We start from the raw sequence: 26,031 nt of genomic DNA, 5'->3' as shown, positions 1-26,031 counted from the left end.
GAAGTTGGGCAAGTTACTTAACAACTCTAGATTCCTGGCCTCTTGGAAACAAAGATAATACTTGTTATTCTCTTAGAGATTTGAGATAAGAATTGCAAACATTTGAGGTGAGTGCTTGGCATAATGAAAGAATTCAATAAAGTTAGTTATTATTGTTATTATTATTATTATGACTACATGGCATAATTTTTCATGGTTCAGAACTTTTGTCCCTATCATAGGAAGAAATTAGGTGTAAAACGTTACTGTCTTGCCCATGCTTAATCAGGAGATAAATTTCCAGGTTCTTTCAAAGTATGCCTATATTAAATCTGAGTTTTCTTAAAACAGAAGCTAAATGCTCTTTACTTTTTATCACCAGAGTCTGACACATCATAGCTATTCAACAAGTGTCTGGTGAATGCATGACTTTAATGTTACAGAAGAATTTAGTCTGAGTCAAGTAACTGAACTACAGGGCGTCATCCAATCCAATATTTTCCATAGACCACAAATTCTATAGGATGGTGGTAACTATTTGGACCATTTCCAAACTTTCCCATTTAGGGAATAATTTGTCCTCAGTCATATGTGTAATAGACTCACTGATCCCCCCAAATGAGTTTCTCTCTTAAGGAATGGCACTGCACCATCTAAAACAGGAACCCATACCTTGACTCTGAGGTCCACGTCCGTGAGCACCATAAAGAAATCATTGTAGGTCATTCCATACTCCTTCCTCAGCTCGCTGATGAGATGTTGGTCTACCAAGTCCTCATCATCCACGACTCGCATAGGTTTCTCATTGTCTTAAGGCAAATGAAATGTGAATAAATATGGATGTGACAAAAACAGAAATCAGTGGGAAACCAAAGGGTGGAGGATCTGAGCCTCCATCCCAAGTTAATTAGAACTGCTTTCATTAGTTGCACACATTCAAATAGTACTTTGTTTGAACTAATGTTTCCAAAGTGAACAAATATAGAAACAAATGAATAAATAAGCTCATTTTGAAAGTCACTCTTCCAAAGATAATCAAACGCCATCTCTGCTCACCCTGGTTATAGTGAATCAGAAGAAGCAACGTTAGAATGAAGCTACTGAGTCATTCCTGGAAGAAGATTGCCAACTCAACCTGGGGATGAGTCATTACTGTGACTTACCAGGGAAACAGACCCAGATTCTTTGGTTAAGCTTTATTTCACTTAAAATTTTATTTTAGTTTTGGTTATTTACTTAAGTCTAAAGTTGGTGTCTGTTCCTTTCTTTTATTAGAGAATTTCTTTGGGACACAGTGAACTATGTCATTGCTATGTGTGTGTGTGTTAGTCACTCGGTCGTGTCCGACTCTATGCAACCCCATGGACTACAGCCAGCCAGGCTCCTCTGACCATGGAATTCTCCAGTCATTGCCATAGAGAAAAATAAAAAGCCTATGTTCAAATCTGGTCATTTGACTCCAAAAAATCAAGCTATTCATAAGATAAATTTTGTAAGTGAATACAAGGTTAAGTAAAATGTTACCGAATTTATAGAAGTTCTAATGTTATATATATATATATTTTTATATATATATATATATCTAATTATCAAGCCCTGAAAACTGTTATAATTCAGAGTGGTTCCTGCAGATGCCACTGGGTTAATGGGAAGTATGAACATGACAAACTATTAATACCATGCCTGGAAAACACTTTGGAAATGATATAAGGGCTTATTTACTTCTTTCTTCCCATACAGGTTACAGTGCTTCCCTCAACCCTATTAAAAATTTTATTGGTAGAATAATCCCCTGTATTAAAAAAAAATTTACAAATGTTAAAGTTAGCAAATATGTGATAATAAATCTATTACAGAAGGAAATTTATTGTTTATTATCAACACTGTTACCCAATGAATAGGTCTAGAGTAGAAAAAAACACAGTTTTGTAGCTACAAAGGTGATATAGCCGAGTATCACAGACTATTCTGCTTTTATTGATATAAAGGGGGCAATTATAATTTAGGTATTACTTTGGTTTACTTGATTAAGATTGTTGAAAGTACATAAATAAGAAGCTTGATTCTCCCAAGGAGATCATAATGAGAAGGGAAAGAATACTATCATTAATAAAATATGTTAATTTAAAAGACTTGTTAGGTTCTTCATGCTGTTGGTTTTTGTTTAGTTTATCTATTGAGTAAAAATAGCAACTTGCAGAATAAAATATGAAGTATGATGTTATTCTTGGTTAAAAGGAAATAAAGCAAAAGAAAATACATCCATATGGGAATATACATAGGAAAAAGTCCAGAAGGACATAGAGGTAATAATAACAGTTGTCTCTGGGGAGTGAGAAGAGGTGAGGTAGAAACTTTGACTGTTTACTCTATGTGAGCCTATATTATTTAAATTTTCACAAGGAGCATATTTTATTTTGTGATTAATAATATTAATATGAATTATGATGATGAAGGAAATCATTAAAAAACTGATTTGTAAGCATCCTTAACAACTAACGTTCTGATTGTAACACTTTACAAATCAGATTTTATCTTGAACCTAGGAACTGCTATTTTTAATTCTCAATGTACATTCATTTTTGCTTTTGTTCATTTGGAACTTCTTATTAAATTTATCCAGATTCTGCCAAAGCTCTCTAGTCTTCGTCAAGGGTGGCAGGGCTTAAAAACAAACATTCCTTAGAATACATGGGATTCTATGGTCCCAATCCAGCTAAAATGATTCCCAGATCCAAGCCCATTTTGTGGGATTTGGTCATTTCACACAACCTGCCGCTATTCCTAGGATTTCTGAGGAAGGACAGCAGGGAGGGTGAGCTCTGCTGTGTGCTGATGAGGACTGGCCCTATAAATGAAGCACTTGCCTAGTTTCCCACCCTTTAAGAACCCCAGTTCCAAAAGTCAGGGGTTAAATTCAGGTAGTAGTAAACTTCTTCATGTATTTGTTTTTCCATGTCTGACTATAGACAGCAATGACACTGCAGAAAAATTCAGCATCAAAGGCAACTTATTAAACACCACCTGTATGCCAGGCATTGTATCTAAGCCTCCATCTGTGACTGCTGCCTCTCTGTGGTACCCATGGTTTCTCCTCCTCCTCCTTCTCATCCCTAAATTCAGGCCATTCCTCCAATGTCCTGGGACAACTTCAGCTCTCCCTTTGCTTCAGGAGCTCCAAATCTGCTCTGGCAGTTGTTCAAAGTAGGATTCACTGTATACCTTCATCATGAACACCTGGAGTGCATGTTAAAATTACAATCCTTGGACCCAGATCTATCTGGCTCATCTGATTGGAGCACCAATCAGTTGTCTCAGCGCCAGGAACCGGGCAATTAGGAAATACCCTACAGCCCCAAGCCTAACCAGCTGCTCACCCAGCTCACCTTGTGTTTCCCATGGAAACTCCAATAATAACTATGGCCTAGGCTCTCACTTCACTCTGGCTTCTGCTTCCTGACCAAAACTTGGTGTTCCTCCCATGACCTTGTGAGGTGTGGTGCAGTTTACTCTTTAGGTAATGAATGAGTAATATATTCCATTTTCCTTTGGCATTCTGGTCTTTTGAGTGTCACTGACTTTGCTGCACCACCCGACCTTAATAAACCCTGTCCTGAAGTAATGCACAATGTAAATAAAACATACTTATAAGGCACTTAAAATATAATTATCCTATTCAAGAAGTCAGTATAGACCAAAAATCTCTTGGTTGCATTTTGGGTAAATCTGGAGGTGAAGACCCCAGTAGAGGCTGAATTGTTTTTAGTTGATAATGGATAAATTTAAGTAACTTTGCTGTCAATCCACTTGTTCCTTCCCGTTTTACTCTATGAGTGAGTTGTTTCCTCGCCTAGCATCCAGCTGGGGGATGAGTGAGTGACTGAATTGAGTGGGTGTGTGAGACTAGCCTGGCTATTTCTGATCTCAAAGCTGAAGCTCGCATTTGGTCCCTAGAAAGAACAATTTGTCTTATCTGTGAAGAATGTGTCCTGTCAGGTACTTTTCTGTCCTACAGACTGACTACTAAACCTTAAAAGTTATTTAAAATTTATTTGAAAAATACGTTTAGAAATCATTAGTGACTTCACTTAATGTACCAAATTAAGTTTGAATTCCCTCTTCTGGTATTTGAAATTCTCTAAAATTTGGTGCCAATCTACATTTCTAGACCTCTCTTCCCTTCTCTCTGCCACTCAACTTTCTGCTCTAGAACAAATTTAACTGCAAATCAGAATCACTTGAGCAACACTTTTGAAACAAACTCCTGAACTCCACCCCCAAACTGGGTCAGTATCTTATGAGGAATACCTATAAATTGAGATTAAAAAGACCAACAACCCAATAGAGAAATAAGCAAAGGACACTAAAAACAAAGTATAAATTTGCCTGAAACATATGAAAAAAATCTTCAATCACATTATAAAAAGAGAAATGCAACCCAATACTATATCACACTAAGATACCATTTTTCACATACAGCATTGGCTAAAAACATTCACAAGTTTCATCATAAATTCTATTGAAGATGTTTGGAGATATGGACATTCTTACACATTTCTGGTGGTTTTGCAACTCATACAACTTGCATGGAGAGAAATTTGGTGATATCTACCAAAGATAGATATACTTTCCATTAGGCCCAACAATCTTACTTCTCAGAATCTATTGTAAAGACATACCCACATACATAGAGTGATATGTGTACAAGGTTAATTCTGAAATTGTTTATAATAACAATATACTAAAAACAATCCAAATGTTCCTCAACAAGGGGAGCAGTTAAATAAACTGTGGTAGAATCTCATAATGGTTTAATAAAGAATGAGGAAGATCTTTATGTACTCATAAGAAAAGATCTCCAGGAAATATACTTAGGTGAAAAAAATGCAAAACAGATATATAATATACTATTATTTGTACCAGAGATCAAATTGCCAATATCCTCTGGATCATAGAAAAAGCAAGAGAATTCCAGAAAAACATCTACTCTGCTTCATTGACTATGCTAAAGTCTTTGATTGTGTGGATCACAACAAATTGTGGAAAATTCTTCAAGAGATGGGAATCCCAGACCACCTTACCTGTCTCCTGAGAAATCTGTATGCAGGTCAAGAATCAACAGTTAGAACCAGACATGGAACAACAGACTGGTTCCAAATTGGGAAAGGAGTACGTCAAGGCTGTATATTGTCACCTATTTATTTAACTTATATGCAAAGTACACCATGTGAAATGCCAGAATGGATGAATCACAAGCTGGATTCAAGATTGCCAGGAGAAATAGCAATAACCTCAGATATGCAGATGACACCACCCTTATGGAAGAAAGCAAAGAGGAACTAAAGAGCCTCTTGATGAAAGTGAAAGAGGAGAGTGAAAAAGTCAGCTTAAAACTCAACATTCAAAAAAATTAAGATCATGGCATCCAGTCCCATCACTTCATGGCAAATAGATGGGGAAATAATGGAAACAGTGACAGACTTTCTTTTGGAGGGGCTCCAAAATCACTGCAGATGGTGACTGCAGCCATGAAATTAAAAGATGCTTGCTCCTTGGAAGAAAAGCTATGACAAACCTAGACAGCATATTAAAAAGCAGAGACATTACTTTGCCAACAAAGGTCCATCTAGTCAAAGCTATGGTTTTTCCAGTAGTCATGTATGGATGGACCATAAAGAAAGCTGAGTTCCAATGAATTGATGCTTTTGAACTGTGGTGTTGGAGAAGACTCTTGAGTCCCTTGGGCTGCAAGGAGATCAAACCAGTCAATCCTAAAGGAAATTAGTACTAAATATTCATTGGAAGAATTGATGCTAAAGTTGAAGCTATAATACTTTGGCCACCTGATGTGAAGAACTGACTCACAAGAAAAGACCTTGATGCTGGGCAAGATTGAAGGCAGGAGGAGAAGGGGACAACAGAGGATGACATAGTTGGATGGCCTCACTGGCTCGAAGGACGTGAGTCTGAGCAAGTTCTGGGAACTGGTGATGGACAAGGGAAGCCTGGCATGCTGCAGACCCTTTGGGGCAAAGGGTCAATTTTTCAGATGCTTCTATGGGGTCACAAAGAGTCGGACACGACTGAGCGACTGAACTGAACTGATTGTTTGTATAAAAAGAAGGGAAAAAGAATAAGGAACTACTGTGTAACACAGGGAACTGTATTCAGTATTTTGTAATAATCTGTAATGGAAAAGAATCTGAAAAAGAGTTTATAATTATATATACACGAATCACTTCACTATACACCTAGAACTAATACAACATTGTAAATCAGCTATATTTCAATTTAAAAAAATGATTTTTCCTACTCAAGGTAACAAAACACTTTTCTGTTTAAAAAGGAGAGAGAAGGGGAATATAGGTATCTATATTGATTTGTGTTTGCATAAAGAAGCCATTAAATGGATCAACAAGGAATCATAAATATTACTGTGGGAGCAGAGAATAATAAGAGTCAAGAATGGGTGTAAGACTTATCTGTTAATGCCTTTTATATAGTGTTGACTTTGGAATCCAAAAAATTTATCATTTGTTTAAAAAATTGAATAAAAACAAAAAGTACTTTTGATAGAGTCATCATCTATCAAAAAAAATCTACTCAGTTTCAAGGCTCCTCCTTTAAACCCACTCCCTTTTCAAAACTCTGTGATACATACAATACTGTGATAACTGCAACTGGAAGAGCTTGTCCCTCTACCACATTCTTCAAGCAGTTGTTTTATACACTTGACTTATCAGGTACTTTTAACCCCTTTCTTGTCAGGGGTTGATCTTGACATCTTGATGTTTGAGGCAGTGCAATGGGTTCCTAACACAAGTTAGGGGACAGAGTGATTGATAATCAAAACCTGAATAAACAGAGAGGGACACCAAAGGCATTGTTTGGAAGTCTGATCACTCACTCAGCCTTGTCTCCTAGCACAGAGTGGCAGGGTCTAGAGAAGGCAGCTGCCAGGCATTGTCACCACTGAAGAAGGGAGGAATTGGGATAAAGGGTCAATTTTTCAGATGCTTCTGTGGGAAAGCAGCATTTCTGCCTTGTTATGGATCCGGATGGTTGTGAGGTTGTCCATAAAGGACGGTTCTCAACAGGATCAAAGACAGAGTATTCTAGGCTGAAATAGATTCTATCAGTCTCAGGTATAAAAGTTACTCCAGAGACTCACCTAGGAATTCCCTACTCATATGAATAAGGAATCAGTACTGCCTCTCCCTGTTGCCACATTCCACTTCCACCAACTCTTCCTCCTTCCTTTTTTCCTTCCTTCAGAAGAAGCTATCAAAAAATTGCCTTTCCCCCCCAAAAAATGTCCTCCTATGGTTTAGCTCTTAAAGTTTAGTGATCAATACCAGTGTCAAAAATATTTTTCACCTATATATTTTGCTAAGCATATAAATATACATATATACATGCCTGCTATGTTTTCCTCCCTCTTCTCTTTTCATTCTGTAATAAAATGCCTTTAAATAAAATGCCTTCCCACCTGACAAACTTCCTCTATAATCCATCCTCTTAGCATGGACACCAATATTCCTATCTCAAATTGATATTTTAAATATCTCTGACAATTAAGAATGCCTTTATGTGTTATGTCACTCTATTTTTTATCTTTAAAAATTTTTTTCTTTATTTTTAATTTGTGTGTGTGTGTGTATGTTAGGTCATTCTAAATCCTCACGTATAATATACTCTGGATTGCCAAAACTGGATAGGTTTATTCTGCGTGGGAATTTGCTCAAGAATGAACTTTCATTAGGCTAATGACTGAAATCGTAAAGTAGGCTTCCTGGTGTTTGTAGGTCCATCACCTATAATTCAAATACATTTAGCAAGACGGACCAGCTGGTGAGTACAGCCCACACTGTAGCTGGATGTGGGCCTCTGTTTTTAAGGCCCCGTAAAAGTCTGGAAGAGTAGAGAGTGCTTGATTTATTTTTAAGGAAAGTAAGGCCATCTGACAGATTTCCAACTGAAAATCAGTCAAGGCTGGAGATTGGTTTACTGAGACCATGGCTCATGCCAACTTCTATTTTCTCATGGCTGACTCCCAGTCTTGGCTGAATGCACTACAGCCTTTCCCATAAGGGTAACCTGGGACATGACACAAGGAGAGACAGGCCTTCCAGGAACTAGATGAGGAACAAAATCAAAGGCCCCCCAAATCAGGTCCAAGCTGCCATTCAATGAGTGGCAAACACCCAAATCACAATACCTGACTTCCAATAAGGCAGAAAAGAAAATCTTCATCCTCAACAGTTCATATTCAATCCAGATGTCTAAAAGACAGCAGGATTCATGCTAACATGTTGCCAAGGCAGCACCAGATGTTTGTAACAGTGAGGACCATGCACAGGTTGAGGTGGAAGACATAATGATTTTTCCAAACTTCTCTGAAATAAGGAACGAGAATTCTTTGTGTGAGTTGGTGGGTGACACATTTGATACCAGGAACACCTGGTGGAGGAAGGCTTTCATCACCAGCCAGCAAGTCTCTGTACCGGATTGTACGCCTACTTCCTCTCAAGACATCTGGATTATAATCAAGCTCACTGGCTCCTGCTACTATTTGACAATCCTGGAAGCCAAAGGTTGACTCCCAGTTAAGCACCAAACATGTGGCTTTGCAGTATTAGTCTCTTGGGCTTCAGTTTTGTCACCGACAGGATTAATGCAGCCTGACCCTGAGGAGCAGCTGTGAGGATTCCTTGTTAATGAGCAGAAAGCAATTACGAGTATTTTTCAATGATAGTGCTCTAGGCCCTCTGACAGCTCATTGATCTCCAGATCAAATGGTGGTGATAACCACAGTAACAGCATTAAACCCTCATCATCACCTATGAAACGGATATAACTATGTTCTAAGCTGAGACTTAGGAAGTAATTTGCTCAAGGTTACATGCAAAGACATTGTGACTGAGGATTTGAACCTGTTGACTCTAGAACCTCTTTTGTGTCTTTTGCATGTATGCTTATTGGTTGTTGTTGGTAAGGACATGCTCTCTTTTTGTTCTCCCTGAAAAACATATGCATTGTAAGGAATAAATGTCCACAAATCAATCACTGCTCCACTAATGACTTATGATAAGACATTGGAAAAGTGAAGCTGCTCAGTCGTGTTCGACTCTTTGTGACCCCCATGGACTGCAGCTTGCCAGGCTCCTCCATCCATGGGATTCTCCAAGCAAGAATCCTGGAGTGGGTTGCTATTTCCTTCTCCAGGGGATCTTCCTGACCCAGGGATAGAACCCAGGTCTCCTGCACTGCAGGCAGACTCTACCATCTGAGCCACCAGGGGCTCCTAAGACATTGAAAAGGATGCTATTTATTTTCCTTCTGAACTATCTCAGGGAAAAGTGAGCTAATAAAAATAGAGAATGCACAGCTGAAACTTCATACCCAAATAAATTAGGGAGACCTACTGGCCAACACTCTACCTATAGTAAACAATACTGTATTGCACAGTTAAAAATTAGTTGAGGATAGATCTCACGCTAAGTGTCTTTACAAAAGTAAAAAAAATATATGATTTAGAAAGCTAGACTATGTTAAAATCAACTGACATTATCATGACTTAATTACAACTGATATGTGTTCATAACACCAAGAGTATGTGACAGAGAAATCCATGAAGTAACATGTTATATGTAATGAAGTTAAATGTTAATTAATGGAGGGACTTCCCTGGTGATCTAATGGTTAAGACTCTGTACTTCCACAGGAGAGGGCAAGGGTTCGATCCCTGGTAGGTGAAGTAAGATTCCCACATGCCGCGGTAAGGCGCCCCACTCCCTCACAAATTGCTAACTAATGGGAAAAAGTATGCTTTATGTGCTTTTGGACAAAATATATTTTATGAAAAATATGCAGGATATGCAAATGGCACAAAAAGGATTTTCATTATAGTTGAAACAACAGTAAACAAAAGTAGAGAAATTATGTAAGAAAGAAAGATTTTTGTTTTTAAATAAAGCTCTAGAGATGTAACAGTTATAAAAGAAACTAGGTGGGTCAGATCTGGGGCTTCTGACCATGAGACATAACCACTCACAATAAATTTTGCCATGTTCCCACAAGAACCACGGCAAGTTAGACCTTAGCTGCTCAACACTGAGTTGTATGCCTCTCATGCATCATTAATGTGAAAAATTGTGAAAACTCTACATTCAGCCAAATTCTTCTGCTTTCCAAAAGGACGTGGGCGCCATTCAGTCCGTATTTCCAGTGACTTTTCATTTAGTTTCACAGCTTCTCTCAGCCCCCACTCACTCTCCCCAAGCCTGGCCAGAGTCAAGGACTCCTAAGGGTGTGCAGGACCCCATTTATGAGGGAGTTGCCTGCAGCATAGAGGCTGAAGGAGGATCAGATGGTGCTGCTCACAGGCAAGAAGACTCAGGATACAGAAGAAAGCGTCAGAATACCTCTCTGGCTATTCTATGTCAGAATACCTCCCCCACTCCTGCCGCACTGAATTACATCTCTCCTTTTCCTCCATCGTACTGACTTTCAAATGGTAGGCTGTTTGCATATTTTTCATTTTAGCGTTCAAAACTTAAGCCAGAACCATCCAGGACAGTTATATAAGTAGTTAGGCAGACTGACCTTTGTTACCACAAGAAAATAGCCCTCTGGAAACCCAAATTTTCCTTTTGATTCCCCACCGACCTCTCCCATAAGGCATGCCCCACCTTAGCTAAGAGAAAAGCAATAATATAATCATTAAGTTGTTTCAGAGAACCTAGCTGGAAGTGGTCGATTTTCATGGTGCTGTTGCTGACAGGGCCGAAGATGGTGATCACAGAGACTTTCCTGGTGGCCATCTTGCAGAAACTTTCCAGATACTCATCTCGCTGCTGCACATACATGCTGTTTTCAGCCTTGGGAGCAGTGATCAGCTGGAGGAGGGCAAAAGCAAGAAAAAGATTAACTCACAGTGATAATTTCACACTGAGGGAAAAGTCAAAGGGACGATCTGGAATAGAGGGCTGATGGTGACTGACAGGATGTGTGTGTTCGTCGCTCAGTCAGGTCCGACTCTTTGTGACCCTGTGGACTGTAGCCCACCAAGCTCCTCTGTCCATGGAATTCTCCAGGCAAGAATACTGGAGTAGGTTGCCATTCTTAAACTAGACTGACACCTAAACTGGATCATTTTGTTGGATAGTTAGCATGCTGCTGCTGCTGCTGCTGCTAAGTCGCTTCAGTCATGCCCGACTCTGTGCGACCCCATAGACGGCAGCCCACTAGGCTCCATCATCCCTGGGATTCTCCAGGCAAGAACACTGGAGTGGGTTGCCATTTCCTTCTCCAATGCATGAAAGTGAAAAGTGAAAGTGAAGTCACTCAGTCGTGTCTGACTCTTAGCGACCCCATGGACTGCAGCCTACCAGGCTCCTCTGTCCATGGGATTTTCCAGGCAGGAGTACTGGAGTGGGGTGCCATTGCCTTCTCCAATAGTTAGCATAATTAAAGCCAAAAGAGACCATTTGGAAAGGCCTTTTTAAAAAAATGATTCCAGACAGTTTAGAGTTTCTACTCACTTCCACTATCATTTGCCTTCATTATCAGTCTCCATGTGTCTTGATTTTCTCATTTATGAACTCTGCACAGGAATACTTCTTTCACAAGGCTGTTTGTTGTAAGCATTACATGACACTTGGCATGCAATAATTGTGCAATAAATGCTATCTCTCTCCCGTTATTTTTATCTTCATTACCTTAATTGGCTGCTCAGACACTCGTGAATTCGGTGGCTACCACTATTATTTCACATCTTACAGGGCTGAGTTTCATAGCCAGGTCTTGGGCACTATGAAACATTCCATGGCTTAGAATTTTCATTAGGCAAACTTGCAGAGAGTTTTCAGAATGGCCCTTTGGCCCAGTTTTGTCTCAGAATATAATCATTGTCACATTGGGCCTGCACAGAGCTCCTGGTGGATGTCTTTTATACTGAAACCCACCAAGAGGATGAATTTTTCTCTTTCTGTTCAGCCTTCTTTCCAATTCAAACCTGGCATTTTTCACCTAGCCCCTGTGTCTCTCTCACTCATTCTGACCCCCTGACTTCCCCTGAGGAAAAAGAAGATAGGGCAATAAAAAGAGATGCTTTAGTCACCAGTTATCTTGGAAAACACAGACTTCATTATTTTGGATAAAATGAGGATACTCTTCTTTTTCAAGGTTCCTCTTGAACTCTCTCCCTAAAAATGCCTCAAAGTTGTAGTCTAGCCAGATATAAAAGCCTTTCTACTATGGTGATTATTTTTGTTGCCTTTTCCTGAGTCTTCTCCAATTTTACTAGCTTCTTCCTGAGCAGAAACCAGGATTGTGTAGCATGTCCAACGAACGTGTGGACATGTGCTGTTTGCCCTGAGATGGAAGGACATGAAATTTTATTCTGATGATGACTAGGTTTTTTTTGATCTCTCTAACCCTAAACGGCTTAATCGGCTGATGTCTGCAAAAAACACAGTTTAGTCACCCTCTGCAGGCTTCTCATTAGCTCAGAGGCCAGCCTCTATATGCTCTCTCTCTCTCATTCTTTTTTTTTTGGTGGGAGGGGCCTCACAGCGTGGTGCAGCTTGTGGGGTCTTAGTTTCCCAACCAGGCATTGAATTGGACCACCAGAGAGTTCCCCCACCTATACACTTCCTTTCATTTGACCAATTTATCAAGCACTTTTCTGCTTACCCGTCTAACCTTACAAAATATTCCTGAAGTTTTGTGGCTATTAGCTTGGCATTTTGCAGAAGGGAAGTCACCATTTTGTTAAACTCTTTATCAAATACTTTATCAAGATAGTAATAAATCTGGTCCCAGCTCATTTTGCTGTTTATTTTGCTCTGTCTGAAATGTATTTATTGTAGCCTGCAGGCGTTCCCTTCTAAGAATTCTCTGTGCTTGACAAAATACTACCCTTCATGGAAATCAAAATGAGTTCAATAGCTTTTGAGTAGAACATTAACAAAGATTTTTCCACGATGAAGCTTTTGTTTATGTTTTCTCAGATTGTTATTTATATTAATAAGACATGATTTCATCTATTTTTGATTTTGTGTTTATGTACCTCTTCAGATGGACAGGGTGGGTAGGAAATGCTTGTTTTAGAAATATAATTCCCTAAGAGGAAAAATAATAAAGTTTCCCTTAATTTATTCATTGATTCATATTTAGCCTTAAAAAAGGTTTAAGGAGGCTATGGAAAGATACAGTGATGGTAGTTTTGCTTTGTTAGTTTTTTAATTAGCTACATGGCATTTGAAAATATTTCTTTATGTTTTGATGGTAGTCCACATCCAGGTGTTTTGTTTTCAGTTGGTATATTTTAGTCTTTTCTTTTTGGCTTTTCTTTGCTCACAGATACACTATTTTGAAATACGTAAAATGAATGTTTAAGTGAGAACACAAAATGGTAAAAAAAAAAAAAAAAATTGAAAGTAACATGTCCTGGTAATGATTTTGGACTCCCTGACCTAAAGGAAGGAAGAAAGAAAGTAAAAATGTTGGGACTCTTTGAGACCCCATGGCTGTAGTCCACCAGGCTCTTCTTTCCATGGAATTCTCCAGGCAAGAATACTGGAGTGGGCTGCCGTGCCCTTCTCCAGGGGATCTTACCAACCCAGGGGTTGAACCCAGATTTCCTGCACTGCAGGAAGATTCTTCACTGTTTGAGCCATCAGGGAAGCCCAAAAGGAAGGATATGCTCACATTTAGAATATATGCTAGATGATTGATAAACTACCTGGCTCTGAAACTTCAGATCCATGGATAGACTTCATTCCATTCATGGACCCTTACAGTCCATGGACAGATCGTGCTATGACAGGATTTTAAGAGTTCTCAAAGCCCCTTCTGGCCTCTTTCTTCCCCGTGTGCATAACTGAGAATTTCAGAGACTATACAATCATACCAAACCTCATTCTGCCAGGCAGCTTCTCCCATGTATCTCTGAACACAGTAACCTTAGACTGTGGATACCCAGTGGGAACTGCACTTAAATAAATAGAGGGCTCTGATGTTTACTTTCACCTCAGGCCCTTTGCCCAGGGAAGCCTTAACCCACCTGGGAGGTGACGTTCATTTAGCAAGACTCACTTCCTAGATTCTAGCCCTTCCCAACCTGGCCTCAGGCTCTCTCTTGCTAACCTTTCCTCCTATTCCTCCCTTATGTGACCTCTTCACCCTGTAGCTGGACTGGCCTAAATTATGAAATGAGAGGAATCTACACAGAGTGGCACAAGGAAAGGGTGACTGTAGTCAAAATCAGAAGACCTGCATTTTTGTCCTAGTTCAACCCCTGGCTACTCTGTAACTTTCTAAACCTTGGTTTTCTCATCTTTGGAACAACTTCCCTATGAAATTATAAGGTAGTGAGAATCAAGCATATATATTAGTATATAAATATATTCAGGCTATGTACACCAGAGCATCATAGATATATGCTGCCTCTGAATAATTCACTCACATTCCTTCTTTTGCCTTCACCCATGTCACCCTTCTCACCCAGAATCTCCTCCCTTCCCTTCCACCTTATCAGAATCTGAGTCATTCTTCAAATGCAGCATCCTCCTTAAAGTCTCATCTATTCCACAACAATCACTTTCTCCTTTTAATTACTGTTTTTATTATCTTCGTGGCTCACCAGGAATTTATGTATTTCCTTGATTTACCATTTTGTTTTATGTTTATGTCACATCTCTGTAACTAGAGTATCAATTCATCAAGGCATTGAAGCCCCAGTCCCACTACTGCCTAGTAGGTAGTCGGAGCACAATGCTCCTCAGATTACACCAATCACTCCTGCTAGAGGTGTGGTTCCCTGCTAGATGCAGCCCACAGACCATTGGTAAAGACACTCTCCTTTACATTCAATCTGCTCCTTGAGTTTGCAGCACAGAAAGTGAAGGAGGCTGATCATCTGAACGTATTTCAGTGACTCTTTCCCTGTGTATTGACATCTATGTCCCATTCATTTTCTAGCGTGGCAGTACTTCAAACAGTGTTTAAAATGGTAACGATTCCCAGTCTCCTCTTTTTAAAAAGAGCATTTTAGAAGACTGAAGAGACTTAGCACAGAACTTCCCAGTAAACATTATTGTCTGGCACTTGGCCTCTTTCTAATCTGGTGGTGATAAATTAGGGCATGTATCATGAAGCTAGAATTGTGTTGTTCTTTTTCATGTTTCTGTTCCAACTTTCCAACTGGCGTGTTGGCACAAGGAGCCTCAGACTATAAGGAAGCTAGTTTGCATAAGTAAAGGGTAGAGATGGGAATGGGAAGATCCTGGGGGGAGGATATTTTAAGTCAGCTTACTCCAAGTACTGTGTGAAGCTCAAAACATTAGACTTTTACAGGATTCTGAGAAAAGGCATTCCAGCTGGTAGTCTGCCTCAGTAAATAGGAGGTTTATATTCTTTTCTAAAATTAAACCAAGTAAGTAGATTATTGTCCCAATATCCAAATTTCTGTAGTAAGGTTAAAAGTACTAACATACTTGAATTACGGGAGATTCAATCTCCAAAGAAGACTTAAACTTGAATTGGAATCTATGTATTTCAGCGTGATGAGGATTCTTATTCATTGACAAACAAGTCAATGGGCACAGAGCATAGCATGATGACTTTTCAGCTATATCCTACATAGTCCAATGTTTCCAAGATAAAAGACTCATCCATATTCTCAATTTTGTCATCCCCAGACCAGCATCAATCAGTCTGAGGGATTAGATTAACTGGGATTCAATCTATTGTTCTCCACTTGACTATGTGGAAAGCCAGTGAGTTGAGGTAGAAAGAACTAGCTGGGTATTGAAGGCAGAAACTCTACATTGGTGCTCAACACAAAATGTTGACAGTTGGTATATCTTGCTGTTTTTCTGAGTAATTCAAGATTGAAAAGGAATTTTAAAACATTTGTATTACTAACAGGTTCATTTCTCAGTTTCCAGTTCCCTTTACGGCACATGCCCACAGTAAGCTCACATCCCTGGGAAGGCAGAACAGGGAAGTGATTGACCCTGAGTTTAAAATCAAACATATCTCAGTTTTAATTCTGGGTTTGTCATGTATTGGCTATATACCTTTGGAAACTTCTCAATCTGTCTAAGCTTCTGTAAATGGAGTTAATTAGTCCTTCCTCATGGGACTGTTGTGAAAATTAATCCACAGTCTCAGCAAAGCACCTTGCAGGATGTGCCCCTTTTGGTTGACAGGCTGAGAGACAGAAGGTTTGGAGGTGTGACCTCTGACCTAGCTCTCCCTGTAGCTCCTCTGAAGACCACTAGGATGCTATTCATCCAACTATAACCTGTACCATCACTGCCAGTGTTTCTCTAAGTAGTTAAGTATTAAAGAAGGATATAAATAAATGCAAAGGACTAGGTTATTGTCACTTAGCACCAGGTTACTGAAAATCTGGAAAGGGAAGCTAAAAGGCCTGCACAATTTCTTAGAATGCAAATCTCACTTCAGTTTGAGCACACTGGGTTAGGTTGAGGCCAGTTGGGGGGGCTATGTTGTCATCTGTACTTTAATAGCTTGGAGGCTGCTATGCCTTAATGAATATTAATTAAATCACTGAAACTTCCTGAATAACATCAGCCATGTTTGACAGGAAAAATGAATGGAAAAAAGATAAGAGGCACCAGCAAAATCTTTCTCCCAGAGACACTGGTCTCTTCTCTGTCTGGTTAAAGCCTCCTCTCCATCTTTTGAATTTCCGCTGAGTTTATTTTATTATGTCTTTTCTAATCCACTTTTATTTTCAACATTATTAGCTCTTCAGAGAACACAGTTCTGATATGATCGTCAGCTGGGCACACATGGGACTGAAATGCAATGCTGAAATGCCTCCTGTTGGTACTTTCTTTCTAATAACAATCTTGGATCTCGGTCCAACCCCAAAGAGCAACACTGCCATGAGCAAGCCCAGCTGGTTTCTGTTTTGCCTCACATGACATCAGCAGAAGCTGTTGTCTGAGTTTTCATTCGCTAGAAATTTATGATCAGGGATACTGTTAAAAGCAGAAAAGACCCAGCCAGGCTTTCAAATCCCTGACTAAGGGAGTGGAAAGAAATGAAAGGCATGACTAATATCAGGGATATAGTATGAAAACCCCTTTCTTCTGACTCATGAGCTAGAGGCAGTGGAAGTTATTTGCCAGATGGGTGCACAATTACAATACTGACATTTTACCCATGATTATTTCCCCCCTGGTTAAAACCTGACCATGCTGGACAAAATTCCAGGTACTCAGAAAGAGAGCAACAGAGCATGCTACTGATGATTTCCCATACCCCCAAGAGAGCAGTCTGCCCCTAAAAGTTCTGTACCAGGTAAAATTCTACTCTGAAATCAGTAATTCTTCTGGTTTTGGCTGGAACATCCCCATTTAAACCTGTGTACTCTGGCAATAACCAAGTAGTTGTTAAACTACTCTAATAGTCAGCCTATCCTCTGCTAACCTACGTTTATATAGTTACTTTAAGGCTCTGATTAGAAACGGGTACCAACATACAAAATATATATAACAAGACATACACACACACATGAATCTGTAGAATCAATCAAAATTTAGGTTTTATTCTATTACAAAGATACACTAGATGGAACAGCTAAGAGAATTTCGGGACATGCCCCATCCATGATAAATATCACAAGGGATTCTGCTCTGAATAACATTTCAAAGTGAGCACATTGAGCTTTTTGAAACCCCTAAAAGATAAATGAGCACCAGAATCACTTTGCTCAGATCATTAATCCAAATTTAGTTAGAAAAATGAAAAGACTCTCTAAGAGATGCCTTTAGGGATGAGCATCTATCTCTTTTGGCTGTGGGAATGCAGGGCACGGAGTCACTTTGTGTCTGCAGCAGGATAGATGCTGTCCTCACTGGCATGAGACAGCTCCCTCCCAGCCAGCTAGCTGAGAGAATTATTCCTGACTCAGGTTACCCAGCATTAACTTACAGATCTATTTCTCTGAATTAACTGCATCATGCCCTTTCCTCCTAGATGCTGCTGCTGCTGCTAAGTCGCTTCAGTCGTGTCCGACTCTGTGCTACCCCATAGATGGCAGCCCACCAGGCTCCGCCGTCCCTGGGATTCTCCAGGCAAGAATACTGGAGTGGGTTGCCATTTCCTTCTCCAGTGCATGAAAGGGAAAAGTGAAAGTGAAGTCGCTCAGTCATGTCCTACTCCTAGCGACCCCATGGGTCTGCAGCCTACCAGGCTCCTCCACCCATGGGATTTTCCAGGCAAGAGTACTGGAGTGGGTCCTCCTAGATAGCCTGGATTAAAATGCAGCATTAAGAAGCTAGGGGCAAAATCTTGGAAGGGTGCTAAAATAGTCATTCTCATCAATGATGAAAATTTAAGATGATGCTTATTCTTGTCCAAAGCCCTCTTGGGTCTGACTAGATTCTGGTGTCATTCTTTGGATGGTGGCAAGGGACGGCCAAAAGAATTACTGAGATGTACCTGGGACTTGCTCAGTACCCAGGACACTCAGAACCACAGGCAAAGTAGAAAGAAGTAGGACCGCATGTCTCCTTTTTCACACACACACACGTTCTAGAGGCCCAGGAGAAACTGATATGACATCTTGACTCCAAATTCAGATATGCCTCTAAGGGATCAGAAAATGGAGCAATTAACCTAGCTTCCACACTTCATTCATCTTGCTTCTTACTGGTAGTTTGGCATTTGTGGGGGAGGCAGACTTTAGGAGAGAAAATTTAAGCTAGCTGGTTTTAAAAATATATTTGTGGGGCCAAACAAACAAGGACCCTTCCCGACTACCAGTCATACCCACTCCCCAACCAGGCTGCCACACTTTCCCCTTTGAGTCTCCCCATTGTTGATATAGACCTAACTGTTGATATAGACCTGCTATTTTCTCATACACATGCTTCTAGTTTTTAAGTTCATCCAAAAAGAAATCCTTTCCCTAAATTGTGACTGCCATCAATGCATTCCATTTTATTAACTCTTTTATTCTTCTTTGAACTTAGCAGAAGGGAGCTGTATCTAGACCTGTCCTGTAAGCGGGGGATGGGTCTGGTGGGTTTGGAAGAAGTTGAGCACAGAAGAAGCTGAGTGCTTCCCTGGGCTCATGGCTAAGATCCCCCAATCACTGACTGCTTAGGGCCGTGGGTCTGTGTGGATAGAGGTTCATAGAATATCTAAGTCAAAAGGAGCTAATAGCCTGGCTGTCCTTCTTTGACAAACTTCCTGATCTTCCTGACAGATTATCTGTTTAGCCATAGCCTGCTATCCAACAATGTGATTTTAGAAAAATAACACTCCAAGTCCTAACACTGCCAAAGCCCACAGAACAATACTAAGGAGAAGATTACTTACAAGCAGCCTTCGTTTGCCTTCAAAGGGCCCCAGTAGGTCGGTCACCAACTTCCTGGGATTCTGAGTGAAGGGTTTTGTGAGTTTCAGGTGGCCATCCTGCTCCGTCCTCCCTACTTTTTTCTTCTTGTTCTTCTCTTTCTCCTGCCTGCTCTTTTTCTCAGCCTTGTCCTTCTTCACTTGCTTTTCACTCTTGAGTAACTTGTCTGCTTTCTCACTCTTCACCTTTTTTTTCTTCTCCTTCTCGGGTTTCTCAAGTTTTTCGTGCTTTTTAGACTCCTTCGCTTTTTTGGGGGGCATATTTCCCCCCTGCAACTCCTCCTCCAGCCGCGAGGTGGTCGGCCGGCTGAGGTCATACTTATCCTCATACTCATTGCTAAGAATTTTGTCCTGGGCTTTCTTTTTGGGAGGTTTCCCCTTTGCTGGCTTGTGAGGACCTGGCACCACATTGGGGTCCCTGGGGCCATGCTCCCGCCTGTCTGTGCGGTTGTCCCGGAAACGGCCCGCGCCGGCCCTGGTGCTGAGCTCAGAGATGGCAATAGAAGGAGCAGCTGTGAAGACCTCGAAGCTGCTGGCCTTGCTGGGCCTCCTGGTGGTCGGCGGCCTCTCCCTGGGCTGCTCCTTCCTGGGCGGAGGGTAGAGATTCTCGGAGGCCACCGACCCCTTGGCAGTGGTCACCTCGGCTGTCGCGGGGGGCCTGTGGGGGGCCGAAGAAAGGTGCACTCGAGGGGTCCAGGGCCTCTGGGTGGTCGGAAAGGCCGTGGTGGTTGTGGGTCTTGCAGCTACCGTCACCACCCGAGAGGTGGCCCGCGTTACTGTTGTGACCCGAGCTGGAGGCAGCGTGGTGGCCCGTGGGGTTGGAGGAGGGCGGGGAGGGGCCCCCGCAGTGGTGGCCGGTTTTCTCATCACCTTCACCCTACTCTCTCTGGTGGGTGGTGCTTGCGCTCTCCTCTGCTCCTCTTTCCTCTTCTCACTGCTCAGGCCTGGCCTTCCTGCCTCTACACCATTGTTCCCCTCCTTCACCACCTGGCCCTCGACTCCAGAGGCCTTACATTTTTGCACAAAACCCTTCTGCCTGATCTTCTCTATCCTGCGGATGGGGCCCTGGTCGATGATCTCATACATGGCCTCCAACCTGACCGGGTAAGGGTAGCGTTCCTCCACCTGCAGCGTCTTCTTCAACAGCACCATGCCGAACTTGCCCTTCTCCAGCTTCAAGAAGCTCATCAGCTTTGGGATGAGGCTGGGGTCCAAGGGCTGCTCCAGGATGCGGCCCTCACTGGTGATCCTCCGCACTTTGCCTCCTTCCTCGCCTGCCTGGTGGAATAGCACGATCTGCTGGATGTGCCTCTCAGCTAGCTCACAATACACATCGTCCTTCAGCAGGCTCATCATGAGCCGGTAGTAGCCTTCAGAGGCGTGTGGGGTCGAGATGACCCATACCCTGTTTTTCCCTGCAAAGCTGGCAAGGATGTTGGGAGAGCTGGACCCAGACGGGAAGCGCAACATTCTTGACCGAGCTGAGGACCCCTCATCTCGGACCATCTCACGGGGAGAGCTTCGAGCTGCTGGGCTCTGCTGAGTTCTCACTGGACCCCCATGGATGCCCAGCGAGGCTGGCGGTGCGGTGGCACGACCTACTCTCAATACCGGTATGCTCCTCCTTCTTTGGAGAGGCTGAAGTTTTGGTTCTTCCAGAGTGGTTCTCTCAATTCCCTGAGACCTCCCCGTGTGCCTCAGTAACCGAGCTGGCCTTCTGTTGACGGCAGATACCAGAGGCACTTTCTGCCCTCCGCGGCTCCCTCTGTTCATGGTCTGTCCGTGGGGTTCTGATCCACACACCAGCCACAATGCCAGCAGCATAGTAAAACTGGGTCCCATTCTCCATGTCATTGTGCAGTCCTCTTTGGGGAGGCAGCAGGGTCAAAACACAGAAAGGGGAGGGCAAAGAAAAAAAGAAAGAAAGAAAATCATTTAATTGCAAACAGAGCTGGGCATTATCTCTTTATCTATCTTGGCCAAGGAGAGGGGGAAGGGGTGGTTGGAGAAGAAAGAGGGAGGTCAGGGAATGGAAAATCGGATGAGATCCTGTTGCTTTTAAGTCCCTGTAATTTGTCAGTGCTTAGCAGAGACAGTTACATTAAGCAGTTCTCAACTCAGTTCCCCATTCAGCATGCTTGCACTGTTTCGACTGTCTGATGCTCCAGAGAAAATGCACACTGAGCATATTAATTATGACAACATTCCTATTTCATTTCTTCAAATAAACGACAAAGAAACAAACAAACACAGTTAAGACAGGCAGGATTACACACTTACATAGTGGCTCATGGAGATGGAATGCAGAGGCTTTAAAAAGCAATCTGAAGTGTGCTCCCAGGACAGTTCCTAGACGAAATACTTTTCCTCCCACCTCTCTTTCTCCTTTGCAAGGCTGGCCGATACAAAGGGGTGTGCTGCAGCCCCAGCTCCCAGAACCGCACACAGACCACCGACTGTCCCGTCCTGAGGGCTGAACTTTCTTCTTTTCTTTCTGGCTGTGCTTTTTTACCTTCTTGACAAGTAGAATGAGTTGAAAGGAGCTGTCCTTTTAAGTCTTTGCATCTCCATTTGTCTGCAGCTTCTGCTCAGGCTGTGTGTCTGCGAATGCCAATCCCCCCCGGCCGGCCGACAGCACTGGACGCCCCTTAAAGTGGAGTCCCAGCTATTTCTAAATCGCGCTCTTTCTCTTTTTCGAGTTCCAGGATCCTTCTTATCACCCTTTCCCCCACAGTCTGGCTTAGTCTCTTTGTTTCCGAGCGTAAAAGCACTGGGATTAATATGTTTTCCAGGCCGAGGGAAAACACAGGAATGTGATGTTGAAAAGGATTTTTTTCTTTTCCTTACGCTTCTCTCCTCCCTTTATTTCTTCCCACCTTTTCTCTCCTCTCTTCCTTCTCCTTTTTCTTCTTCTTCTTGCCTGGATTCAGTCCCAGAAATGCCAGGACAACCTCAGTTTTGATCCAAACCAAACTCAAACAACAGCAGCCACTGGAAATCAAGGAAACTTCACTAAGAATTTAACAGATCAGCAAAACACCGCCTCCTTCCCATTTCAGCATGGTGAGCGGTGAGCCTGAACTGGGAGGGAGGAAGGGGCTGTTCTTTGGGTGGGGGTGTTGAAACACTGCACATCATCATAAATCACTTTGGAACAGGATGGCTGAGGACTTAACCCCTTCCCTACTGAGTCATCAGAGCACTGTCCCTTCCTGTCTGTACACACACTGTGCTTGGGAAAGGGAAAACTCTCAGATTTCTACATCTGACGGCTTGGTTTTCCTAGAGACAGATAGTCATTTGGGTCAGGGTGCTTGGCTGTACATACACAGACAGTATATATATGTTTATAGTTCTATGAATGTATTTTTATCTCTTTCTCCCTGCTTCTTGTGTTTCATTTGAGGTTGGAAATGCCCATGGAAAACATGTCTGGGTTGTTTTTATTTTATGCTAATTGGGGATCATATTACTGTATTCTTATTCCTAGTTTCTCTTTAGCATGAAAGGAAGCTGTTAAAAGGTTAGAAATGCAAGCAATGGCTGCTGTTCCCCTGAGATTATGGTCAGTCATTACACAGTGAAAGGCCACTACGACCTCCAATTCTGAGCTCTGGCTGTGGTAGGCTAAGAGCTTCCTAAGAGGGCACCAGTGTATGTACGTGTGAGTGTGTGTGTGTTGCAATGTCTTGCACTTCAGAGACTTCCAGTATCCCGAGGGCTTTAAACAATCCTTAGAAATGGCCATATCGGAGATATTGAAGCAGCTCTGTGGATTCACCTCACAGATCTGCCATGAGGAGTCAGCTTTTAGCAGGGAGGGAAGGTGCCTTGGGTTATACAGATATTTCTTCCAGCCTTTCCAAGTGCATCCAGTCAGTATTAACTGCTCCGGACAGTGGAGAGTCAGTGTTTTCAGGAGGCCCCCTTGTAAGCTAGATCATGTTAATGTCTACCCTCTCTAGATAAAACCTGGTCCCTGGTTGTTCCTTTTCATCAGCACCATCTCTGACTGGTCATTTACTTTTCCTTCACATGAGCTCCCAGCACTGAATTGAAGATCTGTGGAGGGTTAAGTGCCAGATTGTCAGTCCACAGCATGAAGACCTGGGGGTGCTAAGAAGGAAGGGCCTTCTGTGAAGCCTCTCAGATACCTGTAAGTCCAGAACAAATGTGGGCTTCAGGCAGAGACCGTCTGTCCCCTGAAGAGAGAGATTTCCCCTTTCATGGGATTCACCTGTTAAGTTGATCAAATGCCTAGTGGTGTATTTCACAGTCCTAGATGTAATTTCCCTTCTCACATCATAATGTGTTCTACACAATCCCTTGCTGAGCCTCCTCCCTTCCTTTCTCTTCCTTTTGTCTTCTCCCTGCTAATAATAACTACCATTTATTGAGCATTTTCACATGAGGCTCTGGGCTTGGCACTTTCAGATATGCTTTTATTTAACCCTCACAGCATCCCCAAGAGATAGGTGGGATCATCCTCATTTTACAGATGGGCAACCTGAGACTGAATGAATTTAAGTAATTGCTCACTGTCACACAAATGCTAAGAAGTGGCCCTGAAATTTGAATCTTGTAGAACTATCTACAAAGCATTGGGTTATCCAGCCTCTTCCCCCTTTCATTTTCTTTCCACACCTTCTCTTTCTTCTTTTCCTTCGATTTGTTTTTGTTTCCTATATTCATAGAAAAGTCTCATTAATTTGTTCAACCAGAGTGCTTATAGTTTTAGAGTCCTACTTTCTAAAATAGTTGTGTAGCAGTACTTTTGCCTTTCTTAATAGGTCCTTAACATATTTTATCCTTTTTCTTGAATATCCCATGGCTTCTACAAGCCTCCCAACGGTTTGCACAACATTCGTCACCTATGCAAAGTGTAAAGTTGAAATAAAACCACTTTAGGTTTATTTGACCTGTACTTAACCTTAAGGGGAAGCCAGCCCAACCCTGAGCTGTGTCTTCCGGACTCAGGCTTTCTTCTCTTCCCTTCCCGTCTATGAGCTTCTGCCACTAGATGGCGCGCTAAACACATATGCAGGAGACGGACGCTCAACGCCCCACACCCCACAGCCACCCCACAGACACACTGGCGATGTGCAGCTTCTCCTACCTGCTCAGGATTTTTCAGCCTCAAAACCTAAAGCCTTTTCTAGGACCTCAGAAAAGCCTGCCAGGCAAGTTCAGGGAGCACATGTCTGATAAGAGCTGTTAGGAAGCAAGTTAGCCTGTACCTCTTTCTGGAAAAGCCCTTAATGATACAGGATTTGTAATAACTCAATTTCTAGTCCATGATTTAAGAGTGTCTCCTACCTAGATCTGTCCATTTTTTCCGTAACCTAAGAAAGAAACACTAATGGCAGATAAAAAAGGGAAAGAAAGGAGAGAGGTGGGGGGATTGATGTTGAGTCAAAGAAAGGTAAAAAGAATAAAATTCAAAACTAGATTTTAGAAATGCTAATTTAGGAATTCACTGACAAGACCCTTCCTGACACTGGTAGCAGAGTAATTTGGAAGGAGGGAAGGAAAGAATAGGCAAAACAGATTTGCTTTAGAGACTCTGGGATGGGGGTGATTATTTGATGAAAATGTGAGTAAGTGGAAGGAGGCTTCCAGAAGAGGATCCGCTAACTGGTCGGAACCAAGGCTCCAGTGACCTCAGACCAAGACTCACCAGGCACCCGAGAGAAACTTTGATTTCTGGCCTAGCTGGTTCCCTACACAGAGTAACCCTATGGACCTTACCGACTAGATTCATAGCGTTATTCCATTGCCTGAAAAAACCATTTGCCTAAGAGGAAACCAGAAAAAAATTAAAGAGGAAAAAAAACTTGTAAACTCTTCAGTGTGGTCTTGAAGGGAAACCACCTCTCCCACTCTGTGATAACCTATACCCTCAGCAGGAAGAGTTAACAGAGCCATTTTTTCACATCTTTGTGACAGAGACACGAAACAATATTCACACTGAGGATAATGCTGGGTGCTTTTCCTTTACATTTGTAACTCTAATCTGTGTTCAGTCTTCAGCCACATTTATGTCATTAGGAATAAAAATGAACCCTTCTCCTTCTCAGCATTCACATTTTTTAGTTTTTGTAGGACATTCTTTGTAGAATTCTTTAGTTTGTGTTGGACAAACTAAAGAAAAAAAATGGCAAAGTCGAGGGGAAAGCCCACAGTGACCATGAACTCAGCCCAGAGAAATTCTGAGAAAGGGTAATCCCCAAAAAAGAAACACTCTGAAATCGTCTCTGAAATGTCAACAAGCTCACAGGTTTAATCTGAAGATGAGGTATCCATATACTTTCCTTAAAAAATAAATTAAAAGTTACCTGATAGTGGCCAAAACTATTGGGAAGAATAGTTTCAATTTTTTAAAAAATTCATTTAGTTTTGATTACTTTCAGAAACATTTTGGGGGGGCCTTGAAGACTTTTATTTTCCTGATGGGAAGTTGTTTAATTAAGAAAATGTTGAAGTCTTAATTAGAGCAAATTGAAGGGTTTTTTTTCCCCCCACAGTAGAGATTAAGGAACTTTATGAATGACTTAATGGCTCTTTTAAAATCTTTAATGTTTAAATTTTAAATCTTTAACCACTCAACTTGATGCTTGAAGGTTTAGTTATGAATTGGGAGGGGGTGAACTA

General features: G+C 41.7%; 1 protein-coding gene across 1 annotated transcript in view; it reads right to left on the bottom strand.

The window, feature by feature from the left end:
- CCDC80 (coiled-coil domain containing 80) overlaps window positions 1–22,373 on the bottom strand; it is a 32,958-nt gene extending 10,585 nt beyond the window's left edge. The window contains exons 1-4 of the mRNA XM_081542008.1: window positions 21,661–22,373; window positions 19,345–21,245; window positions 10,721–10,877; window positions 652–788 (exon numbers count right to left, since the gene is read on the bottom strand). Coding sequence (XP_081398134.1) covers window positions 652–788; window positions 10,721–10,877; window positions 19,345–21,234 — 2,184 coding nt within the window. The 5' untranslated portion in view covers window positions 21,235–21,245; window positions 21,661–22,373. The remainder of the gene's footprint in view (window positions 1–651; window positions 789–10,720; window positions 10,878–19,344; window positions 21,246–21,660) is intronic.
- Between the last annotated feature and the right edge of the window lie 3,658 nt (window positions 22,374–26,031).

This window comes from Giraffa tippelskirchi, chromosome 2 (assembly GCF_054371585.1).
Source record: "Giraffa tippelskirchi isolate mGirTip1 chromosome 2, T2T-mGirTip1v1.2.pri, whole genome shotgun sequence".
Classification (NCBI taxonomy): Eukaryota; Metazoa; Chordata; class Mammalia; order Artiodactyla; family Giraffidae; genus Giraffa; species Giraffa tippelskirchi.
Note: the sequence above shows the minus strand (reverse complement) of the source record. Positions and strands in the feature narration are given on the sequence as shown.